Source organism: Phalangium opilio, unplaced genomic scaffold (genome assembly GCF_054372755.1).
Source record: "Phalangium opilio isolate 3A_F unplaced genomic scaffold, DU_Popi_V2 ptg000113l_1, whole genome shotgun sequence".
NCBI classification, from domain to species: domain Eukaryota; kingdom Metazoa; phylum Arthropoda; class Arachnida; order Opiliones; family Phalangiidae; genus Phalangium; species Phalangium opilio.
Window position 1 is genome coordinate 6,278,062 of NW_028324209.1, and position 27,406 is coordinate 6,305,467.

At 38.2% G+C, this 27,406-nt stretch overlaps 2 protein-coding genes and 1 long non-coding RNA gene across 6 annotated transcripts in view; 1 reads left to right on the forward strand and 2 right to left on the reverse strand.

Moving 5' to 3' along the window:
* LOC149623602 (TBC1 domain family member 2B-like) overlaps positions 1-27,406 on the forward strand; it is a 100,100-nt gene that overhangs the window by 40,612 nt on the left and 32,082 nt on the right. The window contains exon 13 of one of the 4 annotated variants that reach the window (XM_089852624.1): positions 1,937-2,171. The exons of the other annotated variants lie outside the window; for them this stretch is intronic. Coding sequence (XP_089708750.1) covers positions 1,937-2,029 — 93 coding nt within the window. The 3' untranslated portion in view covers positions 2,030-2,171. Of the gene's footprint in view, positions 1-1,936; positions 2,172-27,406 lie in introns of those variants that run through there. 4 annotated transcript variants of the gene reach the window in all.
* Positions 1-27,406, reverse strand: part of LOC149623603 (uncharacterized) — a 69,639-nt gene that overhangs the window by 31,243 nt on the left and 10,990 nt on the right. The window lies entirely within an intron of this gene.
* Positions 2,055-27,406, reverse strand: part of LOC149623606 (uncharacterized) — a 31,389-nt gene continuing 6,037 nt past the window's right edge. The window contains exon 2 of the long non-coding RNA XR_016374777.1: positions 2,055-27,361. This is a non-coding gene — a long non-coding RNA (uncharacterized LOC149623606). The remainder of the gene's footprint in view (positions 27,362-27,406) is intronic.

The window sequence follows — 27,406 nt, forward strand, 5'->3', positions numbered from 1 at the left end:
GCGAATGTTTGGAAGGCCATATCTCCGTAACAAAATGTTGTACACCCCATGTTCTTTGGTACTTTCCGCTCAGTTTGGTCCCATAAACACGCCCCTTAATTTGTGATGGACTTTTCAGAAACACCCTGTATATTTTATTCCTACTATGCCATAGAGCAGACGACATTGATTTGTCAGCTGGATATTTCTAGAGTAAACAAAGCTGACAGAAGATTGATCAGACTTCAGTTAGAGTCGCATTAATGTTGGCCAGGAAATAAATTAATTGCTAACTGTTCTACTTCGGCGCACCGATTTCAGTTGCTTGAAAATCCCTTGCCGTTGCGAAAGCGTGAAAGCAACATTTTTGCTACCTAATTCGGTCCCATGAAAACCAAGCTTCAAAGAGCTTTTAGTGATTGGCAATATATTACCTTCCATAATGAATGAGTTAAGATGTTGCCTGTATGTCTTTGATATGACTAGGGCGGAAATTGCTGTCATTTAAAAAAAGAAAGAGGGATTTGTTGGTTAAATTAATATATTAAATAAATGAGTATTTGACATAATGGGCCAATATTGCATGAATTAATTCGCTTATCTCATGAATCGTTAGGAAACACTGACCGATTTTAAATTATGTTTAAAATCTATCATTTATGTCTGAGGTTGGTTCGTTCCCTTGTTCCCCAAACCAATCTTCATTCTAAAAAGTGATTTAACAGGGTTCGTACACGACCTGGAAATCCTGGAAAACCTGGAAAAGTCAGGGAAATTTATGATTCACTTGAAATTAAATTTAAACGAATTAATTGGCTAATTTTTATAACAATAACAACTCGTGCAAAATTGATTGGAGTGAATTTAGATTGGTTTCATATATGTTCTCCGTGTACGTTATTGCAAATGGTCAGGGAAATTTGTGGAATTTAGTCAGGGAATTTCATTCCAAAAATTTTGTACGAACCCTGTTTAAAAAATACCTCTTTGTTGGAGCTTTTATCGCTGTGGTTCTAGAATTAACTTTCTTTGTTTTTTTGAGCCGGGGGGGGGGTTGGGGGGGTAAAATTGTCTTAGAACGACCCTACACTCCTACAGGGCTTCCTCACGTTTGAAAATCGCGGAGCTGAAAGAATTACTAAAATCCTGGAGATAAGGAGAGAAAAGGAATCTGAATTTGAAGGAAAACCCTTCCTATTCCCCGGTCATAACGTCTTTATCTTTTAACGTACGTGTAACTGGGGGGACCTACCTCGTAAGAAGTAGATTAAAACGAAGTAATAATGAATATCATAACCCTGTAATATTTTCAATGGCTTGAAGCTTGGAAGAGGGAAGTTTATACGCACTAGGCTTCTCGATCTATAGTGCTGACACCAGAGGGCTCTTCCCATGCTTAACCGTAAAATTTACTTGTCATAGTACCCCGGTGGTACTGTATTTCTCGTAGGGATCAAACCATCACCTACTGTGACCCTACTCGACCAATTGCAAAATCACATAGTAGGCTATTGGGTTACGGTTTTAGGAGAAACCTTTAAACGAAGATGGCGCTGCGGTCTCTTTCATTTTGTGTCTTCCCGACTACAGATAAATACTTATGAAGAGTATAATAGGTCTATTTTAGGTCAGAGTTTACTTAATATTCAGCATTGTAGATCTTCCTAAATCGGCATTCAATGCATTGATATTTAGTGGTAACTTCATTTATAATCTGATTCAAACCCTACCCTTTAAAAAAAAAGTGTAAAAAATATCGCTTCCCATTAATTTCAATGAAAATCTTCCGGAATTGTTTTAAGACTAGGGGATGGTAATTTTTTTCTTCTTAACTACGGAACGGTATATGATCAGGAACGGAAGGGTTTAGGTAAAGTGGATATTACCAGGGCTTGTCTCTATATAGTTGCATCCTTGAAAAGACTTAAATTACCCTTATTTTCTTTTATAAATGCAGCACTTTCAAGGATCATTTTCAGAAAAGTTGTGGCGGCCTTTTATCAGCAGGATGTGGAGGAACTCTGCAAAGTGCTCTTGGGGGAGATTTTAGGTTATGGGCTGCTGGGACAGAAGGAGTAACTCTATATATATTGAGAAATTGATCCGGATGAGGAGTGTATATTGGGCTTTATGGGTTATACTGTGTAATTCGATAGCTCTACCTACCACCTACTTATACCACCGAACATGCAAATTTTTATAACTCGATATTGGCAAGTTTTTAATGGCTTCTATTACCTTGGGATTTTTTAATATAGGAAAAAAAACTTTTGGAAAGAGGGTCTTTAATTGCGGGTTAGTTTATGTACCCCATAAGGCGTGTCTATTACTTAAGAAATTTTGTTTCCTTGCTTTTGATATTTAAGCCTTTTGGAAAATGCATCGTCAGCCCTTATTAACGCTATTAATTGGTTTAATTAACGTATTATTGCTTTCTTTTATTATTTTGAATTCAAAGACGAAATTTAGCTGCATCAAGAAGTGATATCTAGTTTATTAGGAAGAAGGTATAAGATGCCGGAGTATTCGCGCGCCATAGTCCCAGTCCCCCTTTCAAAATACAAGGGGGGATGTAAAAGGAGACCGGGCTATTTCGCCTCTCCTCAGTCGGAAAATACGTAATTTTCGTCATTCGCGTCGCGCTGAGGTGAGTTTTTAAGAACCAATGAGATGCTGGTTGTAATTTAGAGGCGGGGATTAACTCCGAACCTACGTTTTGACTGGAGATAAAGCTGGAAATGCGGCGAATTTATACCTTCTCCCTAATAAACTAGATATAACTTCTTGCTGCTTCTAAGTATCGTCAATTCTCGGAAATTCGTCAATACTTATCCTACAGAACGTAGTTTCACTTCACCTAATGGCCTTTAAGTGTTTGTTTAGTTCCGGCCAACTCTCTTGAAAGCAAATTAGCAATGTTTGCAAGCCTCTCGAATATAATGCAACAAAGTAAACTTTCGGTTGAAAAGATGACGAATAAATTAAACGTAGGGCGAAATTCATCCCATTCATTTAGTAAAGCTATTTCCAATATTTATAGGAAATTTCAATTAAAAAGTATAAAGTCTGTTCGCTAATCACATACTCGGTAAATGAGCTTGAAAGGATCGAACCGAAACTTATTATACTGGCTGGTTTAGTTATTTGAATGTTTGTTTTTCGGTTTTCATCTTCCCCAACAGAACAGAGAGGAAGTGAGGATATATTTGTAATTTCACTCTAAAACAAAGGAATTTATCTTATGCTTAATATTTCAGTCTGGGCTCATGATGAAGGAACCCCTAATTATAGTCCTAAACCCTATATTGTCTTTGTACAAATAACAAAGCAACACTGTATATCCTCATCATGGCAGCTTTTCTCTTTAAAATTAACCAAGCGATATATTGGAAAATTCCAATAATTATTGATCCGGAAGTTACTTCCAAGTTCCCTCAATTTTCTCAGGGGGGAAAAAAGAAATAAAATCAATTTTTCAATTAAGCGTGTATCATTTAGCGAATCAAAAAGAGTACCTCTCTTTTCCACGCAATTTCGAAGGCACGCACTCAACGAACCGTCAACAAAGGCTTTTCGCCAAGTAACAAAGTTTCCCATTCTTCAAAATTTTACCAAAGCTCCAACATCTTCTAAGCGTTTTCGCTCTTTTCATGGTGATTACCAAAGTGTAAACTCCGCTGCCCCTTTTAATTCCCTTTTCCTGGGACAGGAAGGGGTCGAGTGCCAATTCTTCGTTCGCATTGCACCAGTATGAACAGAAAGCGCTCTTAATTCTAGTGAAGAACTAAGCCTAGGAGTGTTACCCTATCTATACCCACGATAGAGACCAGTCCTAACTCTAGTATCATAAGTCCAAAAGATATGTTCCATAAGTTTGTCTCTGGTTAGTGAGAGCTTGTCATGAAGTGACGTAGGTCATAGATTCGAGGTAAAGCGACGCCTGGTGTGGTGCTGTCAAAGGCTTAGTACAGACTAAATTGGAAGATGGACTGCAAAACCGAGTGGAGTCATTTCTCGCTTGTCGTTCTCGAACTAGCCCTCAGTAAGTCTCTAGCATAGGTAGTTTCATTTATGGAACATATCTTATCAGCTTATGCTAATGCTTTCTCACCTGATTTTGAGAACATTTAGATTAAAAATACGCCCGCTTTTTGATACCTTAATGCGAACGTAGCCATTAAATTTATATACCCTTGAGGGGGAATCTGGGTATTGCAGGAAATACGAAATCCTTTCCGCTTGTCTTTTCAGGGGCTCTTAGTCCGACTAGCTCGTTTTCCTATAATCACTGTTAATAATGAATTAGAACTAAATGATGGCTGTACCCTGCAGTGTAATATGGACTTAAAAAAAGAATCCTAGTACAAAGCGAATCTATTTAAAATATTTAATACGAACTCTAGTCGAATTTGGTGTTTGCATTGCTAGGTGTTTAAAGAAAGAGTGCATTTATCAGAAGAATATTTAATTGGGACTAATATATAGGGTGTTTCTGATTCTGATAAGTCTGGCATAAATTAAGGGGGATGTTCATTGGGTTCACGTTTTTGAGTCGAAAATGTTCTATGACATTTTGCTTTAAGGGCCACTGTTTTCGATTATGATTTGAGTGTTTAAGGGATGACCCCCTTAATTAAATAAGAAATCATTGTCTAAATCAGTTTCCTATTAAATTTAAGGGATTATCCATAAAATACCCTGGACAATCTTAACTCGAGAACATTGGCCCGTACGACAAAATGTCATAGAACGTTTTCCACTCAAAATCGTGAACCCTAAGAACATCCTCCTTAATATTTGCAAGACTTATCAGAACCACTCTGTAAATATTTCAAATTACAGCGTATTCTCTAGCATTTCAATATTCATGAAATATAAAATTAAATTCACATTGGTTCATTCGCTAATTGGGGGGCTCGTACCCTTCTCGTTCGTTCTATATATCAAACGAGCTCTTGTGACGCACGAAGCTTTTTATTTTTTAAATAAAAGTCCGTGACAAACAGCCCCATCCCTATATAAAGATGGGGTTTTTAATTAAATTAATTAAATGTCCCTTGTTCCTCGTTATTCCCTAGTTTTATTGGCCTTGAACCCTTAGCCAAGACAACCAACCAACCCAGCTCTAATTTTCGTTAAATTTTTTCCTTACTTTTTGGCGGTTCTCAAATTGTTATTTGTAACATGTCAGGGAATTAGCTTTGAAGTTTGCCAAGAAAGCAATTCTTAAAAATTAGTTTGACATTTTTTATATATAGGGTTGTGGCTTTCGCCTATAACCAGTGTGGATACTGCATAAAACTACATTTGGTGTTATGCAGTGAAAATATATCTTTCTATGTAGCCAGAGGGACGTCCTTTGAGGATGTTTTAGTCCCAGTTCTCCCCTTTCCATCGATACGAAATACTTGGGGTAACAAGAATCACTGCCGAAGTAATTAAGCAAAATGTTCATGAACATCCTCTCCATATTATTAACTTGGGTTTATTTACACGACACGTTTCAACTCTGGTTCTATAACTTTGAATTAAAAGACAGCCTTAGCATCGAAACAACCTCGACTATATTGAATTGTCAAAGATGCATTCTCAAAATTAGGCATACATCTCGTGCATGGACACACAACTGCCTCGATTTGTGAACACGTGACTTACTTGAAAGAGAGAAAAGCTAGCCAAGCGTGAAACCCTCGCGAAATTATATTGCCTCGCAAATAATTCGGAACAGACTTCGATGTCAGTATAAAACCAACGGAAACCACATCATTGGTTAATACCGCCGGTATTGTTTCGGTTAACGAGGAGACCAACCACCGCTTTCCGACGTTATTTCCCCCTGGCTTAGTACATACTACATCGCACTAACGACGCTCCCATCATCCATTCCAAAGCTAATTAGTGGGAAAACACCAAAGCGATTATAGGCCGCCTAGAACCCCCTGTTCCCCCGAATGAAGAGGGTCATGGATAGAACCTGGAAGAGGTTAACTCGTTCCCTATTTCTCCGCTTAGGCGTAGGTCAGATAGTATTTCCACTTCCCTAGCGACGTTCCTATAGATTTTAGGTTATAGGCAATCACAAACAATAGCTGGGGATCTGGGGCTATAATCTATAGCTAAAGCCTTGGCCTAACAGAGGCCCGCAGTGTACTCGTGCACCAACCAGCGACTGCCTGTCTGCCCTTCGATAAAGATTTCGGGGAGAAGATATAGGGTCAACCGAGCTTGTCCTAAATTAGTCTTCTGATGAACTATTCGTGGACAAAGTAGGAACGAAGCTACATTCGAGGAAATAGAGGTTTCCTTTTAGTACGTTATAGGCATGCTATACTGGGGATAACCAACACTTACTATATATCCGCAGAGTACGATGAAACGTTGTATCCATTTTACTACCAGCTTGTTTCGACGGAAGATATTTTCTACTTAAAACAACTTCTAGTGGTAATGTAGTTTTTATCGGAAGTGGCTAAACTAGGGGTAAGATGTGTCTAACAAATTCGATGTTTGTTGATGGCTAACAGAGCTAGAGATGCGGAGTCAATTAACGTACGATCCCGAAAACAAGCACTAAAAGACGCGAAACTTGTAACATTGGCGCTACTTCGAACAATTTTCCTATTACTACTTGTAAGAATATTTAAAGGGGTGCGAACGGGATGCTAGCCATTCTAGGGTGAGACGGGTGTTGTTAATAAGGGTTTAGCGTCGGGGATTAGCGTCTGCTTCGTTGGCTGCCTTGTTGTTGGGTGCGGAAAGAGAAATCCGATAGGGGTTTTTCCGAAGGCCTGTCATATATCTGGTCTACTATACTCCCTCCTCCCTTTTGGGAGAACCTAACTCTAACGAGAAAGAAACTATCTCTTCTCTTCTCCTCTTCAATTTTCCGACCCTCTCGTCACTGGCAGGCACCTATATCCGCTCCCAACTCTTTTCATAACTTTCGATAAAAAGTGTACTAAACCGAAGCATCTAACAGACTGATCACTTCAGAACCCCTTAAAGGTCGACTTCCATGAAGCGAAAAGAGTTCTAGCGACCTGAAAACCGAGCATCGAGACTAACAATGGGACGGCCGTGCCGATTTTCGAATACCCGCTGGAGCAAAAGTTGGAAGGGTTCTACTAAGCTAACTGAAACCGTGCTATGTATGTGGTTCTAGCGAACTGCAAATGAACAATAGAAACCATTTTAAACTTATTTCCTCCCGAATTTCTGCTTTTGTCTGAAGGAAATTCTCTATTATGTATCTTCAGTTCGGTAGAACCACATTGCACGGCTTTCAGTTAGCTAGAACCTTTTGCAACTTTTACCTCAACGGGGATTCGAAAAAATCGGCATGGTCGCCTCGTTGCTAGTTCGCTAGAACCCTTTTCGCTACATGGAAGTCGGCCTTGAACTAGTCTTGTAGGGAAGTTTTAGCTTACTTCAGATTTATGTACATCTAAAGAATTCCCCGAGTTGGTACGTCCCTGAATGCGTTTTTAACGGTATATCTCTATGAGGTTTCCTGCTCCCGTTTTTGGGCTTGGTTTCACTCCGAAAAGGAAGAGCGTTTATCCAGTCAGGATCTGCTCTACACTGCTAAAATTAATCTTTTTTTCCTGGTTGAGGGCCGGGTGCTACTGGAAATTGTGTATGAATAGTTTGTGCGAAGGGCTGTGAATGAAATTTCGGATTTCCCGCGTATTATTGCGATTTGGAAAGGAAGGAAAAATGATTGCCAAGTTACTTTCTATATCGTTGGGTAGGTACTCTCCTCCTCAAGTTTTGATTCGATTTGTGGGAAAGTTAGAAGGGGCTTCTACATACAAAGGGGGAGCAAGCGGTTTGCAGAGTGAGCGAGTGCATTTTGTCAACTAGTGAGTTTTGTGAGATAAATTGTGAATTTGCAACCAGCGGGGAGATATTGACTCGCAGTTCTTAGTTCATATTTGAAGTCATAAAACATCGTAACGCGGAGGAAACTGTTTCACGTGAATTAAAATAAATGTAACACGTGACAGAATTTCTGGAAATGGATTAGAATACAAGTATAATCTATATACCATCCTTGTAATAATAAATAAAATAGTCTTAGGTAATTTCAACTCAATTAGTTATATTTTTGGATACATTTAAACTCATTGCAAGAAATCTGCAATATGATTCACCTTACACTCTTCGAACTCCAAATTTGAAGAATATGTTGAGTTTATTTCAACAAAAAAAGGAAGTATATACCCCTTTCGACAAGTAAATAAAAAACTTCGGACCAACAAACACTTGAGACAAGTTATATTAAAAAAAAACTTCGCGCTCAAAATCCTCGTGTCATTGTTTCCCGCCAAATAAGCCCCTTTTCTCGCGCGCACGAGAGTAAAGGCGTAAATCCCTATGTATTTTCGCGAGATTTTGTCTCGCTATCAAAAAGCGATTAATTTCAAAAGAAGGGAACAGCTTGGCCTATGGCCCTCTCTCTCTCTCTCTCTCATACTCAACGTTTTTGGACTCGCGTGTCACCAGAACGGAAATGACCAAAATTCAACTAAAGTGGCTGACTGAAAGTGAGGGTGAAAATGAGTTAATTATAATCGATTAGATTAATAGATATACTCAAGTCGACAAACAATGTATAATTAGCGAAAATTAAAATAGGCGTTAATTAGTCTTTAAGAATACCACGTCAATTAAACCTTATCTACTATAGTTTTTATTAAAAAAAATGTTACGTTGATTTTCCTTTTCACGTTTACTTTAAAAGCAAGACAAGACAATGTTCCTTTCAGCAGAGAGCATGGACTATTTCAGTCAACGATAATTGGGTTATAGAATTTACTGGAAGTGTTGATGCACCCCGAAAGGTGTCAACAAACTAGCGTTAGGTTTGGGCCAATATGGTCTTCCCTTAATATAAGGTACCCTTTCTTTAAAAGACCCCGGGACCTGTCAAGGACCAGTCGAGGATAATTCCCTTAAAAATAAGAACCACCGCGCTAATAAAAGTTCTCCCTTGAGAAAGTACCCAGTGACACGTGAATTAGACTGAAAAATCTACTTTGAAAGTCTGGCGTTTTTCCCCCAAAAAACCTTACTACTAACACTCGGGCCCCAACTCCGACTTCTTGAAGATTAACCAACGAACCAACTGTCTTAAGAGATTATGAAGGCGAAAGAATACTTAATTAAAGCCTTCGAAAACATCCCTTGGAAATTTAATAGGAGAAACGAGAAACTTTGGAAATTTTGGGCACTTTAACTCGATTTCATTTTGACTTCGGGCTGTACCGAATTTTCCAAAACATCAGATATATTTTAAACTGAAATTATAAATACTTCAAGAATATTTTGGATTTTCTAAGAATGAAATTCATATCAGAACAAGTTCATAAGATACGTTCCATAAGTTTGTCACTGGTTACAAACTGGAGCTTGTCATGAAGTGACGTAGGTCATATTCTCGTAAAGCGACGTCGCCTGTGGTGAGGCGCCGTCAAAGGCTTAGTACAGACTAAATAGGAAGATGGACTACAGAACCTCGTGTAGTCAATTCTTGCTATCGTTCTCGAACTAACTCTCAGTAAGTCTACACATGGAACATATCTTAAAGTTCCTAAACCAGGAACTCATATGAAACTTAAGAACGTATGAGATCATGACACGGCACTACTATGATTGTTCTTTAGTCTTCGCGAGTTGTTTCCTGAATCTGATTACTTCCGGTTCATCAATATCTTGACGCGTAAAGGAAGTAATTTGACTAAAATCTAGAACTAAATTTAAGTATATGGGATGAAAGACAAATACCATCCCGTTTTAAGCTTTTCGAAGATTTCTGTTTACTTTTCGCGTCTATTGATAAATAGGAAGAGGCTTTCCGAGCTTTGTCGAACTTGGAATTTGTTGACTCGATTGTCAGGAAGCTCTTTCTCAGGATTCTAAGGAAGTTTCGGAAAAGCGAGTGATAGTGAGTCACTCGCGGCAGCGGCGGCGGCTTGTCTTTGTTGTCCCAAAGAATCTTTAGGAAAACAGAATAATTTAAATTCTAAAATTTTATATTAAAAGAGGTATATTCTCGCTTTGTTGAATATTTCTGTTATGCCCTGGCAACATTCAGTAATATCTACGCTTAATTCTGATATATTTTTAATTATACCCTCATATTGTTTTAGTTATAAACAAGGTAAAATTAATTTTGAGATAATTTTACTTTGCGATGATAATAGTTATGTGTAGAGTTTTGCTCAGGGGGCCACTAAATGACCGTCCTAAAGGTCAAAGGTTAAAATATAATATCCCTGTCGCAGTCACGCAAAATGCCCCTTTCCTTTGGGAGAGTATTTACAGATGACGAGTAAAGGCAAGGCCGAAGCAAAGCAAACTAGCTCCCGAGTTATCTTATTCGTTTCCGGGTATAGCGGAATTCCTTCTTAGCTTCAGGATAAATGTTGATAAAGAGGATGGTTTACGGAAGGCCGGAATATAATGAGAATCCTTCGTTGCGGAGCAAAACAAGATGCTCTCGTTATGCCTGCTTTGAGCGCAGTTTATTCATTTGTTTCCAGAGCACCAGAGCGAACCCAGAACCTGGTTTAGGGCTTGAATAGAAGTCGGTGCTTATGCCCTCGAGACGCTCCCGGTAAACAAGGCCACCTTAAATGCGCCCAACAAAAAAAAATAGACCTGGTATAGCTTACCCTGAATTTACCCCGTTTGCCCAATCGTATACAACTCTAAAATGAGTCATTATATGTTCCATGAGTATGACACTATGCTTCGTAATGATAGAGACTTACAGCTCGAGCTAGTTCGAGAACGACAAGCGAGAATTGACTACACTCAGTTTTGCAGTCCATCTTCCTATTTAATCTGTACTAAGCCTTTGACAGCGCCTCATCAGGCGTCGCTTTACCGAAATCTATGACCTACGTCACTTCATGACAAGCTCTCAGTAACCAGTGAGAAACTGGTGGAACATATCTTTTGAACTTATGATTATATAAACTATGGACGACCCCATTCTCGGAACCGATAATTACTTTAACCAAACATCGCATCGTTTCTTGCCCAATTTTAACCTTGGAAAAAGTGTACCCAATACAATAATCATTGTAACATTGAAGACATTCATGGTGAAAGACGTAGCGAAGGACTTCGCATAAGTAGCTCCAGCTCTACCTGGGTATGTATGAGACCCGAGTACATCATTCGTTTCAAGATGATGACCCTAGCTAGCTAGCTAGCTTACCATCTTTATTCAGACTACGTTCGCCCCATAAAGAAGAATTTATTCTCCCATTCTTCCTTTTTCTTGGGACCTACCTAACTTCTGTATCTCCATTCGTCACATTTTTTTTCCTTCCTTAACTCTCTCTTAAAAGATAATATCTTGCCTTCTTACTTTCCACCAGCTTTGCCAGGGTTTCGTAGGCTTTAGCATTGTTGAAAGAAGAATTATCTTCGAAACATTTTAAGAATGGTGGACTTAGTTCGCAGTGAACCCTAAGTTAAGGCCTAATACAACGAAATGTATATCTAAAGAACTAAAAGAATATTATTGTTACTAATGATTCGTGGAGCGAATTTTGAAAAGGGTTGTACCATAAGAAAAATGTTGAACTTTTACGTTATCTAAGAGCGCTCTTTAATTACTAAACATTTGTTTAGTTTTTAACCAAAATAGTCAATAAGTTGTAGGCTAGGTCCAACTTTCTCTCGAATTTCGAGCTAATCCCGAATGTTATCAGGTCAGATGGGGATTAAAAGGACGGTCAGAGTAGTTACCTTTAGAGAAAGGATAAGGTTATAAATGCTTAATTGGTATAAGAATTTGAAAGTTTTATACGAAAGTCTTTGGTTTCCTTTGAATTTCAGAATTAAAACTTCGACTCTGGAAAACTAATCAATATTTCAATTAAGACTCTCTTCAAGTTTGTTGCTGCTACTTTGCAAAAATATATAATTTTGAAACTTAAGTCGTTAATACTGACTTTAATAAATTTTACCTAGAACTCGAAACCAATTATAGGAAAATATAAAACGTCGAATTTTAAAAGTATTAAAATTTAAAACGTCGAATTTTGAAAAGCCCTAAAATTTTATGGGCAAAACCGGAACCCACGATCATACCACCAGAAGTTAATAAATACGAAGTCATGATAGTCCTTAAATTCGACAGGCGGTTTCTTTAACTTCATTGTATGAACTTAAAGGGACGATCTGTTATCAAAGACCTTCAGAGTAAAGGCCTATGGGATTTAAGTCTTAAGGATGTGCGAAATGTAAAGTCTTGGAGGGAGCTCTTTGGTGATCGCTACTTAAGCCTGCCTTTTCCCCCTGATTGATCGGGGAGAGGGGGGGGTCACCTTCACCGCGCTCGCTGCTATCTTATTCGTATAATTTTCTCGTCGTTGCGTAATCTTGAAGCGCTAAGAACGATGACAAGGAGGCTGGAAAGGGTTATGGCGTGTAAAGGTTAGAGTGTCCTTAGTTTCGATCAGCGCCGGAAGCGTCTTTGTCACTGTTAAGACCACTGAGAGTGAGGGGCTACGTTGGTTGGCCATTTGGTTCTTAGTACGTCTACAAACTAAGGAAGGAAGGAAGCTGCAGCAATCTTATGTCCGGACTTAGTAGACCGTTTACCCCTTTCCTTATCCTATACTTGCGCCTATAACTAATATATCGTCAACTGGATTATCTTTGTTTAATTTATTTCTTATTATTGTTTGGGTTTGTCTAAGACTCAAGTCCCAAGTAACGTACGTATTATCTTAGCAAGAATGTTTCATTTCCTTAGTTTTTATGGACCCTTAATTCCCTCTTGTTGAACAAAAATGAAGTCCAAGCACGAAATATTTATATTTATATAGTTCGGTACCAAAAATGTAATTCTTTTCCAACCATTTTCTTAATAAACTCCGCTATACTAAATCTAAAACAATCGGCATATATACAAACGCAATCGAGGAAAGTCCCCACATATAATAGGAAAAAAAAACCTTAGTCTATACAGTTTACAAAACATAACGTAAATCAAAATAGACTATTGGAGAAAAAGGAAGCTCAAGAGGGCTTTTCCCGATCCGAAAAACGACATCACCCTAAATCATAACCGAAACCAATAAATTCCGCTTTTCCGAGTGCGGAACGTTTCCAACCATATAATTCACCGGCAGAAAACGTTAAAGAGAGAGAGAGACATATGTTATGTCATACGAGTTCAGTTAGAATTACTAAGAAACCCTAAAAGTGCCATATTATAAATGTGGTGGCGATATCTGAACCACCGTCCGTATAGTAACGTTTCGTCTTACGTAAATTCACCTTCGCTTGTTGAACCGATATAAAGCTTTTATTCTGATTTTGCTATATATAAATCGCTCAAGCGTTTCTCAACCGCTGACTTAAGCGAAAATATTCTATCGCAAAGCGAAAATGGGCCGTAATATTGAAAGTGGAGATGCTAGTTGCTTTCGCTGCACGAGGAAACTTACTTAGTTGGCCAAATAATAATAATAAATAATAATACTTTTCATAGAATGAAGCCATACCCTGTTCTGTTAGGAGATCAACTCCATTAAAGTCTGAGATCTAATGGGTTAGAGCATAAGACATATTCCATAAGTATGGCACTACCTATACTTTGTAATGCTAGTTCGAGTTTCGAGAACGACAAGCGAGAATTGACTACTCGAGGTTAGTCTATTCTAAGCCTTTGACAGCGCCTTACCAGCCGTCGCTTTTTTAAGAGAATCTACGACCTACGTCACTTCATGACAAGCTCTCAGTAACCAGAGTCAAACTTATGGAATGTGTCTTATGAACTTATGGTTAGAGTTAAATCAACGGAGAAGGAAGTGAATAAGAGAGAGAGAGAGTGAGGGAGAGAGAAGAGGCTGTGTATTTAAGTCCATTATTAATTTTCCCGCCTAAATATTTCGCCTCTAATTAGTCCTTTGGTGGAACAATAGGAGGCCAAGACTTTTAAGTCGTTTCTGGCGGTATACGCGGCGCGTGTATTTAGTGAGAAACTTAATTAGGTCCGGTTTGGTTTTAATTTATTATTGAAATTAAAAAGCTCTTTCGAGCTGGCTATGTAGGTTAAAGTATTTAGTCATTCCCATAAACTATTTATTATTAATGCATGGGGCACGTAACTGCATGCGCGCCTAGATAACCCGTCATTGTTTTAGGAAAATCTTTATTTGTTTTACTGGTTTCTTTTGAAGAAATTAATCGCGTAGACATTAGTTTAAAACGGATTTAATGGTAGTTAGTGTTGCATTTAATATATTTATTTGATAATGAAGATCGCGTTGGCGAATTTGCTAAGGTTTTGGCTGGCTTGTTTGGAAACCCTAAGTTCTAAGGTCTTATTGTATGGTGGAGATGAAGGGCAGATATTTTTGCTTATTGGTGGACCTGAAGGTGCAGATATTATTGCTTATTGTTGGACCTGAAGGAACAAATCTATTGTTTTGGCATGTTAGGAGAATGGTTAAGGTTCTTGTCTATCAGTTTACCCAACATAGTGATTTAACTTGCACATTTATATCTCAAAAGAAGCACGGATCCGCGCTCTGGAGATGAAAGTACTTGTCCCGATCTATCGATCGATCCTGAGAGGACATGGGCGGTGCTATTCACAACTATCTGACAAATTTAATGTCTATTAACAATGTAAAGCAGTTACAGTCGACTTTTAAACTTATAACTTTCGATTAAAGTTAATATACGAGGTTACTGGCACGTGTTTAATTGTTTTCTATGTCATTATCTTTACGTTGTATCGACCACGTCAGCGTAACGAAAGTTAGTCCGCGAGATAACCAACCATAACTATAGCAATGACCTTTAAAAATTATTTAAAAAGAGTTGTTCGTTCCCGAGTTAATGGTTATTTTTTTTTTTGCAATTTGATCCTTTTTGTCTTGGTCTTGCCATTAAGCACTTTGATGTTTTACCCGCTCCGATACACCCACGTCATAAAGAACCGATCCAAAACTACGCGGGAAAAAAATTTAAACTTTTATGAAAAGTTTAATGTAGGAGCGTGTCCCTCCCGGGTACTAGGCAGCAAAATTTTAATGAAAGACCAGATAAAAAGTAATTTTTTATTTTTCACTAACGTACAAGAACTTATTTTTTAATTTGGAAAAAGGGAACGGTGCTGGGTGTTTGTTCCCGCTCGCCTGTGTTGCAAATTATTTTCTTATTCATAGGTATCCCTTTTTCCTCTCGTGTCTCGTGCGCTAACCCGAACGCGTAGAGCTGCAGCGGAACTCACAATGTAGAAAAAAGTAGTCGACCTGACTGTCCAATGAGACCGGACAATAGTCCTTCAGCTCCAAGACAAGGGACAGTGCTCAAAATTGTCATTTGCACTGCTAACTCACTAGCATTTTGATTGTAAGCCGACCCAATAGACCTATTCGACGGGCCATACAAGGGGGTTGATACATTGCCGTCTCTGCACACTCTCATGATACAAAGAGACTACAGCGCAGGCGTCAAAATGCGATATGGAAGGTCAAAGTTTTGCCCCCGTGTCTTTCTCTCTTAGTTACATCGAAACGGTCTATTTCGACTTGTGTTTTGATTTCTCTCAAAGCTGTCCATCGATTCTAATTTGACCGGCCATCTTAGATTCGGTTAATGTTACCAAAATCATTCATTCTACTCAAAGTGAACAGTATTTTTTAGGCCGGGTTTGTGGTAATTGCCATCCATTGTGGCCCTTTGTGGGTCCCTGTACCACATGTTTCTTCCATGTTCGAAATCATAAGTTTCAGGGGGATTATCTGGTGTTTCGAGAACACCCTTTTTAAAGTTACATTGTGAAAGAAAGAAAGAAAACCGCAGATAATTTTTTTTGCCAGGATAATTTTTTCCGGGGGGGGGGGAAGAGACTATATAAGAAGCCGTTTCGCCGAGAGTAATTTAATTTAATTTGGATTATCTTCCGCTGGTGGTTTTATTCTATGTTAATATGATTCGTGCGGGTACTACTAAATTATACGGGGTTGTATTTTATAGGGAAGATGAGATTAATTTTCCGCTATGTTTTTTCTTACCCCAATCCCCTTTTTTGAATAAACTGCGGAATGATATCCAATGTAAACATGCACTATACGTATGAATAAAAGTAGAAAAGTAGTCCCGCATCCTCGAGGGAATACTGCATGCCCAAGAGAAAAGTTTGAAATTTTGGATAATTTAATGTACACAAAATTTAATGCGAAAGCGGTTTGAATATTTACTCGTATTTAAATGTAATGTTGACCCCAGTGAAATAGAGAGCAAAAACCAATGTAGCCTTATTTGGGGGTGAAAACTTCCCATCGACACCTTCAAATCAGAGATACGTATTTTTTGCTACAGATTCAAGGAAATTAATGTAGAGATTAAAGGTGTTCGTGAATTAAAATTATCATTTATTACGTAACAATATGAAATCAAAGCTAAAATAATATGTTCCATGCATTTAACGAACGTAAACTAAATTCTTTCTTTTATTTGAAAGTCCTAAATACAATTTTCGTCGCAAAATGAGTTTATGATATCTATTCCCGAAAGACCATCAACGCGAAGAAAACCCGGAGTCCTGTGTACAGTCTTTATGTCGCGCCCATAACATCCTCTCGGGCGTTCAGTAATATATTTGATTTTGGCCAAAGTCGTTAGCGAAGGCTAAAAGCCTTCTTTAACACCAAGAGTTTGGCTCCATACTGTCCTCTATAATACAATGACCTCCCTAAGGAAAATGTCCCCTTAAATTGCTTAAAGAAACTCTACACTCTGATGAACCCTTCTTCACTCCCTATCTTACAGTCCAACGTATAAAAGTGAATTAAGTCGACGTTGTCTATAGTTTTTACGAGAGCTTCGGTTTAATCCGCTTCTAAATAAACTGTATACTAATTTGGCCCCAGCAAAAATTTTTCCATCACGCATTGAGGTTACATTATCATAACTTTCTGGGATTTTTCTCTTCTGGAGGAACTTTTTAGGGATCCGAAACCTTTTTCTTTAGCCTGGGTATGAAATATGGTTGAGTATGAGTGATGTCCTTTAGTCTCCTAAGTAAGGAGTCAAGTCGTCTCGTAGGCTTTGACTGGCCTTGGTGGGGCCGTTGGGTGGGCGAATCGCGGTGGTGGTAGTAGTGGTGGTGGTGGTGCCACCGGGCGGAGGCATTGTATGCGAAAGCGTCTATTCAGCCCGACTCGGTCACGTCATCCTCGCGTCAATATCGTCCGGGATTTTTGATTTATACGCTCCGTTCTTTTCTACTCGGATAGAAATGCCAATGCGTCGCGAATATTGCCGCGATGCCAGAAATAATATTTTCTTTTTTACTGTCGCCACTATGGTCTATTTCAGCTTATAAGTGCTATATCCGCCATAAACTTAACGGTTATAAACCTAGTTTAACAGGCGCTGAATTTTAACTATGAGATAGATCAGGCTCGGTCTATAGTGTCACTAAATGGAATGTCCGTAGATTTTCTATGAAATGGCTGAAACCTTTTACGGACTGTTTGAAAGATACGAGATTTTATATTTTCAGCGGGGTTTTTTTTTTCTTTCTCTCTTTTTCTAAGTTTACAGGGTATTTTAAAGGTGTTTTTTTATTATGTTTACGATCTGAAGTTAGAGTTGGCAATAGACGTTACGGGTATATGATTTTTGATAAATTTAGGATAGGTTTTAAATTTAGAAAAATCCACGTGTTTTGCCAATGGTTATATAAATGTAATTGCGACATATTTATAGAATAGAAATCTTTCAAATTTATAATTAAAACATAGTTCGAATAAAGTCCAATTACCACTGCTGCACGCATGGCCACTCGAGTGTTCTACAAACAATTCCGCATTAAGAAATTTAAGAAAATAAACCAGAATCAGTCGAAGCGAACCCCAAGAAAGTAGTATAACACAAATAATCTAAGCAAACTAACCTTTCCCGCCAAATTAAAACAAACCGGTCCAGTATACAATAGACAAACACGGAGCGCCTTTTTTTATTATTACTTATTTAAGCTTTCCTCGAAAATTAAATAGTTCTATTCAATACCGGATACCCAGCGAAAGAAGAAATATAAATTAAAAGTAAATTCGAAACCCCATGTGGATGTGTGCCTTCACCTCTCAAGAGAATCTTAAATTGAGTTTGAGATACGTATAGACAAAAATGAGACAGAAAAAGAGGTTAAAAAGAATTACACAAATTCTCTATGGGGTTTTTTCTTTTTTTGTTTTAGCTGTACCTGAATGAAAAATAGCTGTAACTGTACAATGTTTGTCTGTAAAATGATTTGTATCGCGTGGGACTCTGGGAATTAGCATTGTAATTACGCGCCTTCTTATTAGAAATTCAGGAAGAACAATGAGAAATTTTGTCTCTTTCTACAACGGCTTTAATATCAATATTGCTTTTGATATTTAGGTTTATACATGTATAATCAGAAGTATATTAGAGAGAAGTGTACCACAAAGCTTAGTATTTGTAACATGATTCTTCTCAACATCACTTTACATTTAGAGCACGGTTACCAAACTGAATCACATACACGATAATATAGTTCCCTCATCATTACTCTATTAGAGGTTCACTATTTGCCAAGATGCGCTTGTGGATTTTTGTCCCAAGTCAAGACAATCAAAGTTTGTGGGTTGATTGGTTAGGATTTAGTACCAAACCGTTTTAGAGTTCACCCTAGCACGGTGCCATGCCCATCTGAAGTTTGAGAAGCAGGAAAGGAAACAAAAAGGGTGAGCCTGGGAAGAATCATGTTCCATAACTAAAATATTACGAGGATACAGAGTGTCATCCTTCTTCTATTATCCTCTTCTGGTATAATGAAATACCGTACTGACTTCCCAAAGGAAAAGGTAAAAAGCTAGTCCTGAACTTCTGGAACATCTTATAATAAGCCAAAGCATCTTTGTTGATTCAAAAGAGGAATAACATCCACGGTTGGATTAATAATAGAAAGATGAAAACAAGTTTTCATTATCTATTTCCAGGACTTTTCTCTAGCTCTTCCTATGTATTTTCAGTACTTTCCCCGCGTTTGAAACGATGCTGGAGCTGGACTGGGAGTCAGTGCAGTGCACCGAAAATTTCGAGGTAGCTATAGCGCTATCCTATGGCTTTACTGCCCCTCGCGGGTCGATACGAAGCCACTTTACCGTCAGAGCTTGTAGCTTTTAAGCCTTGGACGTTACACTTGCCGGAAATTGGGACGGATGTGTGCCTGCGTGGGCATATTTACGTTTATTAGAAAATAAAAGGGAGAAGGCTAGCCCTCGACTTCAGCCTCAAAAACGGAATTTGTATATATATGTACAGGGTGGGTAGCTACAAAGCGTAATAAGTCCAGGGTTGCCACAGATCAGGGGAAACCTGGGAAGGTCAGGGAAATTAAAAATAGGCCAAAACGGTCAGGGAATTTTGCTGAAGTAGCTAAAACTATATGCCCTTCAACCATCCAGCGAGATCACGTTTGACCTGACACCAAAATCGGAAAGCTCGCTCCACAATGTTTGAAATTAAATTTTCAAAAATGCAGTTCAATTTTCTACTTATATTTAGAATAATGACAGTTGGGCCTAAAAGCTTCAGTGAATATCGTAGAAAAAGGTCAGGGATAACCTGGAAATTTCGTGGTAACCCTGAACTCGGACCGTTGTAATATAGAAGAAAACTTCAATTGCAGCTTACGGAGGAAATGTGATACACACTGTAGCTTCCTTTCCTGGGCGTCATTCTTTAGTTAAGTAATATATAGAAGTAATAAGGGAACACGCAGTTGGCGTCTTTCTCTGCTGGTTGCGTTGCGTTCGCCCACCACCACCACGTGTGTATGCATTATTCCTGCGCCGTTCTTTTGTTTGATCAAATTTGGAACCTTTTTATTTATTGCCGGTGCCCGGTTTGGCCGGACATAGTAATAACTCGAGTTTTACACAAAGTTTTACGACTCAATACATACAGAAAACATCATGGCGGCTCTCTACTAAACATTGCATTGCGTTTTAATGCCCAACTCCTTCCGTTTTTATTGGGTGTTTTATGTACCTTAATAAATTTTTTTATCGAAGCTTTTCTGTGGGTGGGGGTTCAAGTTTTCACGATGACTCTTCAGCATGCTTGTATTTTACTTTATTTAAAAATATCAATCCGTAAAAATAATCTTCCGCTTATATTAAACTGCAGCGGCAAAGTGACCCGTCTTACTTTGTCCTTCAGGACCTTTTGGGCCGCCATTTTAAAAGATGGCGGCATGTTTAACCCTAAACAGTCGTTAAATCCTTAGTGAACAAGAAGCGTATTGGGTTTTCTTCGGCTTGCTAGAAATAATCCCCATATTTTTTTTCGTTTTAAGGATATGTGACTCAAGTCTAACGGTATATAATATAACGGGAAGTCGGCGCGTGTCGGTATTTATCTTTACTTTTTACGGCCATACCCGAAATAGCTTTAGCTTATAGGAAAACAAACTTTGAACCGAATCCTCGCTATATAGCAGCAACAGCGGCAGCGGGATGACTGACTTTTAAACCTCCGTTAAAGTTTCTTAGCCTCGAGGGTTAGGCCTAACTGCCAGAGAAATAGAACGTGCGAGAGCGTCTTTTTTAAGAAGCTATGCCTTTGGATACTACTACTATACCGAGGGATTAGATATACGACAGATGGGGATAGCGCAACCCCTGATGGTTGGGTGTAACTGTAAAGCCGAGTGGATGAGCCGCGTCGATTTTTCCCAGGGTGAGAAAAGACGCTGCATGCATCTATAGACCAACACCAGTTTTATATCAAAAGATAGATTCCCAAGCTTGCTTCGTTTTTTTTTCAAACGTACTTATGTTAGTGCATAAGCTTATCATACCCTCCCTCCAAAGTATTTGTCGAAAGATATTTGCTACAACCTCGCATCCATAAAGGGTTGTAGTGGAGGATTTGCAGGAAATAGAAGCCTGTGCCTAAAAGATCAATCTTCGAAGATGGTCAGTGCCCGAAGTGGTCAGTATCCCATGTTGGGTCAGTGCCCGAAGTGGTCAGTATCCCATGTTGGATCAGTAGCCGAAGTGGTCAGTGCCCGATGACGTCTTATCTAATGAGGTTCGTGCTCAGATACCGCAGGTCTTTTTTTGTTTTTTAAAGTTAGTTTTAATTTCAAATAAGATTCAATCAAACGATGCCCACTTGCATATGTATCTGCCCTTGTGATTCTAATCTCTACTTTCAATTGTAACCTAACACGTTTGTAGATAAAACCTCTAAACAGAAATGGATGGTGCTGCAGTCAATAATTTACAATATCGATACTCTTATGGTAGATGCATACTTATTTATTATAGGGTTATGTTTAGGGTTAGGTTGAATTCTGCTTCTTCATTTCTCCTTCATCGAAAGTTCTCTTTCAAAACTAGAGTTTCTGTTTACCCATCTTCGTATATGAGGTTCTCTCACCCCTATTGGTTGAAAACCAACAGTCAGGCATGCAGTCGCTACTGATCCTCGTATCCATTTGATTAAATCCAGAGGTCGTCTTAGATGAGCCTCATTTCCCCCTCAAAAAGACTTTGTTTTAAAAACTTTAAATCCAGAAAACGGCAAAAGTCCCTCATATCAAATCCTATCGAACCTCAGTCTTGCCTCCTTTAAAACATCCTTAGCAATATTTGTGGTTGAAGGACATGCTACCCCTTTAAGAATAAGTCAAAGGTCACAAGGCCATACGTCAAAATGTTTTCATAGATTTTCTATTAGTTGGGAAGATCATATTCCAATTCTTCAAATTACATTTTATTTTTTTCTGAAACTCGAATAATTACCCTTGTCTCTTTGGAGCCTCTGATACCCAGCATTCCATGCGGTTTCCTTTTTTACACCCACAGCATTTTTTATGTTTATTCCACTCTTATCATTCCTTCATCCGTTCACGCTATCTTTGCTTAAGGTGTTGCTAATATCACCGCATTGAAACTTTTTTTTTTATATATAAAAAATATATTTGTATGCCCGGTATAAGTTCAATGCTGCGTGAATTGAATGAAAAAATGCTGGAACGAATATTCGGCGGGTATAGCCCAGAGCTTACTAATGCGACGATATTCGCCTTTGGGATATAGAAACATTTTTCCAGATTAAAAAGAAAAAAAAATATCCCCAAAAAAATGTAAAAAAAAAAAAAAAAAATCAATCGACATCGGAAGCGAAGACGTGTGATGGTGAAAGATGAATTTCAATAGTTATTAACAGCTCCTATATAGCTCCCGGGGTTTGACTTCTTAGGAGCAGGGTAAGAAAAATATTTTTTCCAATATCGGATATGTTATTGATACCAATTTCTTTTTTCTCTTTTGTATTTTCTCTTCCACTATTATATCTTTTAACTTCTTTTGATTCTGTCAGTTGCTGGTTATAGGGCTGGGCGGTATGTAACTTCTAGCTTTTTTTGTGGTTAGTTATACCCATTTGGTTTTTGCCATTTCACCATCACATTTAGATCCTTTTTTTTTCAATCTCCATGTTTATTTTTCTCGTTTTTATATGGAACATCTTTTAAATTTGGTCTACTGGTTCGGGTAAGGTTTAATCGGAGGTTCCGAAATGAACTAGGCCCATGCATGTCAAATTTTATGTGGGGAAATATCCAGTTTGTTAAGGAAAATATTTTCACCATATATGTGTACGAGATGGCGCTTATATTACCGTTGTGACAGGGGTCTTCCTTAAATTATCGTTTATAATTTAGGGGTCACTCATAAAATTTTTATGATAGAGAAAAGTTTCATCCTAAAATTAACGTAAATGTTTTTGGTGCTATTCACTCTTTATTGAATCTTTCGGTTAGATTGTATCAGGAGCAGATGACAAAGGAGTCTCGGACGCTATCTTCCACAATATAGAGGGCAATGGGACCCGCGTACGTCACAGCTGTAGCGGTATCGTTTGCCATAGAGGCGCTATCAGACATTATAGCAGACGATGCTTTTGGTGGATTATATCTGGCACCAAAGTCTGCTGGGAAATGTTTTTTGTAATAACGGACTAACGGTGGCTACTGAGGTTCGTCTTACCCGATCGCGACATAAATATACACAATATAATTACTTTTTTCAAACAGCTGTAATCGTTGGTATTAAGATAAAAGATAAGACTACATTTTGTGACCTTAAAGGTAGGAATTAATTGACTGCTACAAGAGGTTGGAAACGAAATCACTGTCTCTTACTTTTTGGATTTTAAAAGATCGTGAGTGATTTCTTTTCCCAACCTCTTGTAGCTATCATTTAATTCAAGAAGAAATTTAGAAAAAATGGGCACTGAAACACATTTTAGTTTTTTAATAGTGTACATACGTTACTCGCTGGGCTTTTGATTATCAATTTTAGTCTAAAAAAAGTTTAAAAAGCCGTTGAAATCCATTTTTTAACTCTAATACTCGTTAAGCCTAGGCTAATTATAAGCAGACGATACGTATTTTTAAAGAGAGGGTCCAGACACGATTTCCCAGATCTCCTTTCGAGACTTTGCAGCCACGCTATTGGTGGGAAAATAATGCTCAAATTTTCTACGAGAGGTGGCACTGGCGTAATGATTTTGGTTAATAACAGTGACGTTCGCGGATCCCATTGCCCTCTACATTATGGAAGCTAGCGTCCGAGACTCCTTTGTCATCTGCTCCTGATTGTATTGATGACAACAAAATAAATTATTTCAATTAAAATAATTCAGTAAGAGTAATATAAACGTATACTTGCAATCCGCGACCTTCGCCCAAATACTTAAGCAGTCGACAGGGTCACGGGGTTGAACTTTGTTTATTTTACTGTAATATAAGCGCTCCCAAGCGTAAAACCACGGCGAACTAAATTGGTTAAAAAAATATTCTCGCTTCGCGACACGCATGGGCCTAGTTCATTTCGGAGGCTCAGGTTTAATCACATTTAATTGTTTAAATAGTTTTGCAAGTAAATACAAAATCTCAACAATGGCACGTAACGTTCTAATTTCAACCAATCGCGTTTTCCGAGGAATTACCTAAATTTAAATTAATAGTACCTAGTTCATACAATATTCACGAAGTTTCAAAAAGTTTAATATTTTACAACCGTTTATATTCTCATATTTTCAACAAATAACCATTTATTTTAAGGGGGGGGAGGTTCGCTCCTTGCGAAATTATTCAAGTATAAAATGGACCCAAAACTTATATAAGGGATTATCTAGTCGCAGCTTTTAAAGTATAGAAGGAAAAAAAATAACGTGAAAGAATCTTTGGTCAAATTTTTCATCTTGGTTCTCTGTACTTGAATTTTCGCAAAATTATGTTAGATGAATATTTTTACATAAAATAACGACGGGTTAGTTTTCTCGTAACGTTTCGCCGCGGTAAGAAATAACACTGTACTACCGCGAGATGCATGCAGCAAGAAGTGATATCTAGTTTATTAGGGAGAAGGTATAAATTCGCCACATTTCCAGCTTTATCTCCAGTCCAAACGTAGGTCCGGAGTTAATCCCCGCCGCCTCTCAATTACAACCAGCATTTCATTGGTTCTTGAAAACTCACGTCAGCCCGACGCGAATGACGAAAATTACGTATTTTCCGTCTGAGGAGAGGCGAAATTGCCCGGGGACTCCTTTTACGTCCCCCATTGTATTTTGAAAGGGAGACTGGGACTATGGCGCGCGAATACTTAGTCATCTTATACCTTCTCCCTAATAAACTAGATATTACTTCTTGCATGCAGTAAGTACTTTGCCATAGACAAGGGATTTTTTTTAGCGCCTAGTATAATTTTCATCTTCTTTTCGCGCCTCGTAGCAAAAAGTGTCGGACATATTTCAACGGTGAAAAGGGAAGAAAATAGCCGGGTGAAGATAACCTAATAGTCAGAGACGCTCGGGGCAATCTGCCTCCATATTTCATAGCGTTGGGGTGGGATGGACGCGATTTCGTCCTTTCAGGGCATAATTCATCCTGGGGTTCTTCCCTCTACACCCAAAGTACAAAAACGAATCTCTCCTCTGGTCCATTCCCAACCTCATAGACGTGTTTACTCAATCGAAACTTATCGGTGATTTTGGCCTCATTTCTTTCGTTGAAAAGGGGGGGGGGTGAGATTGGTATGGTACGTTGTTACCGGCCGATATTACACTTCCCCGAGGGGATCCAGGAGATGATGGAAGAAAGAAGTTTGGGATGAGTAAAAATATCAAGACTTCAGACCCAAACTGGACTATTTCCTCGCTTGCTCGCTCGGTCCTTCCTCACTTCTCTTCTTTTCCCGAAGATCTCGCTTCTCAAATTGACTCTGAACCCCCTGATAGAAACTCCTCCTAATGCTCATGGTGCAATATACGATATCCTATAGATAGTTTAGGAATATGATTGATTCTATAGATGGATGACTGTAATATATGACGCGCTTGTTCTGTTAACTTTGCTATGTGTAGAAGTATTGGATCTGGGTTTCAGTTGTCCTTGTAGAACATCATATTAGTATCTTCAGAAGTATATAGTACCTCTCTTCGAGAGAAGTGCACCACAAAGCCTTTCCAACATCAGAACATTTGGAGCAAGGTTACTAAACCGCGTTAAATAGTTTCCTCATCATTACTCTATTAGGGATTAACTATTTGCCAAGGCGCATGCGCTTTTGTAATTTTATCCCACGTCAAGAAGAGGTTTGTGGGAAATTATTGCTAAGGATTTAGTACCAAACAGTTATAGAATTGACCCCAAGGTGCGATTCCCATCTGAAGTTTGATGAGCAGGAAAACAAACAAAAAGGGTTGAGCCTGGGAAGACTAAAGTATTAAGAGCATACAAAGTGTCATCCTTCTTCTATTATACCCTTCTGGAATCTTGTAAATTTTTCAAGGAAACGCCTAGAGATCCTTAAATCCAAAGAACCTACACTTATTTCTCCGTAATTGCTAAGGAAATTGGCCAGAAATGCGAAATTACCGACTCAAAACTCTAAAAAAAAATTTCTTTTTCTTGAAAACAGTTTATTTTCTTTAAAAATTATTCTCAACTTCTTGATTCAAGGTTTTTGACGCCAATTTTCTTTTCATTAACAAGCAACATTGTTTATCTTGAATTGAGGAGAAAAAACACACCCCATCTTGGGAGATGAAGGTCTAAATCTGGGTAGTTGAACTAAAGTCTAAAAAGAGTTTACATTGGATTCCTGACCCATATGTGTGTACGTAAAGAAAGATTCCCGGAGCGGTTTTTTTTCCTAGCCATCTTTTTGATATTTATTTTCTGGTTACGCGCATAAGTCACGAATCTTCCATCCATATTCGAGAGTTAGTTATAATGTAAACGGATCCATATAAAGCCCGGGGAGAGATCTGAGCCTAATTCATTTCAATCAGAGATTGCAGTAAGCTTTGATTTTAGCAGAAATATATAGTATTAAATGAGATTCTTTATGAAAGATTCGACCCAAACTCTTTCCCAGCTCTATATCTATTTCTGATTATATAGCAATACAGTATCCTTAGTGTTGCATTCTCTTGTTTGTACGAACTGTACGCATCACGGTTTCTTTTATATTTGCCTTTTCGTAAGAAGCCGGGGAAGCAGCTCCGTGTACTCGCTGTGTACTCTCTCTCTCTCTCTCTCTAGGAGCAAAGAGAAAATATTCGGTTTGACCCAGCAGCAAAGCTCATCGATTCCAGAATGCTGGCAACGGTACTATGAGAAAAGGGAGGATTCAGGATGAGTACCCCATCCCTCCCTCGGAATGAATCGGGGTGAACTGGTGGTACATATCCTTTCCTTTTCCGGACCTTCTTTAAGGCAAAAATGACGTAACTAAGTGGAAATACTTCAAGTTTAGGATCAGTCGTGTTGTAAAATTATGTTTTAATGTTGAAAAATGGTGTTGGGTATATCTAAGTCGTATATCATGAACTAAAGAAGATTTCGATTTATATTTTATTTAAAACCGCTAACTAATAGCATTTTTGGTTCGTTAGATAATAGGGAGCCTTTTTGAGACTGTTAAGAGCTGACTACCGCTTTAACAATTATTACACAATCCGAAAAAGCGCTCAAGATCCATTAGATCTGTTTGGAGACCGTTTAAGTTTAATTTAGTTAAAAATAAAATGAGCTCTGAATGGGATTATACGCCTGTATATATGTTTACCTTGCCGTACACTTGTGCTTTAAAGAAAAGCGTGCATCGTCCATAATTCACTCGACAAAGAAATGTGCTGTACAGTTTTTTTCCACACAATGAAAATTTATTTTCTTATAGCACAAAATTTATTTATTTAACTATATTAGTAATTTGTTCCTGTTTTTCTTCGCAAAATAATAATTAATTTCCTTTGAAAAATTTTTTTGGCTCTTCTCTGTCGTATATATCTACGAAAAAAAACACCCCAATTTTTCTTAAAACAACTTCTTGGG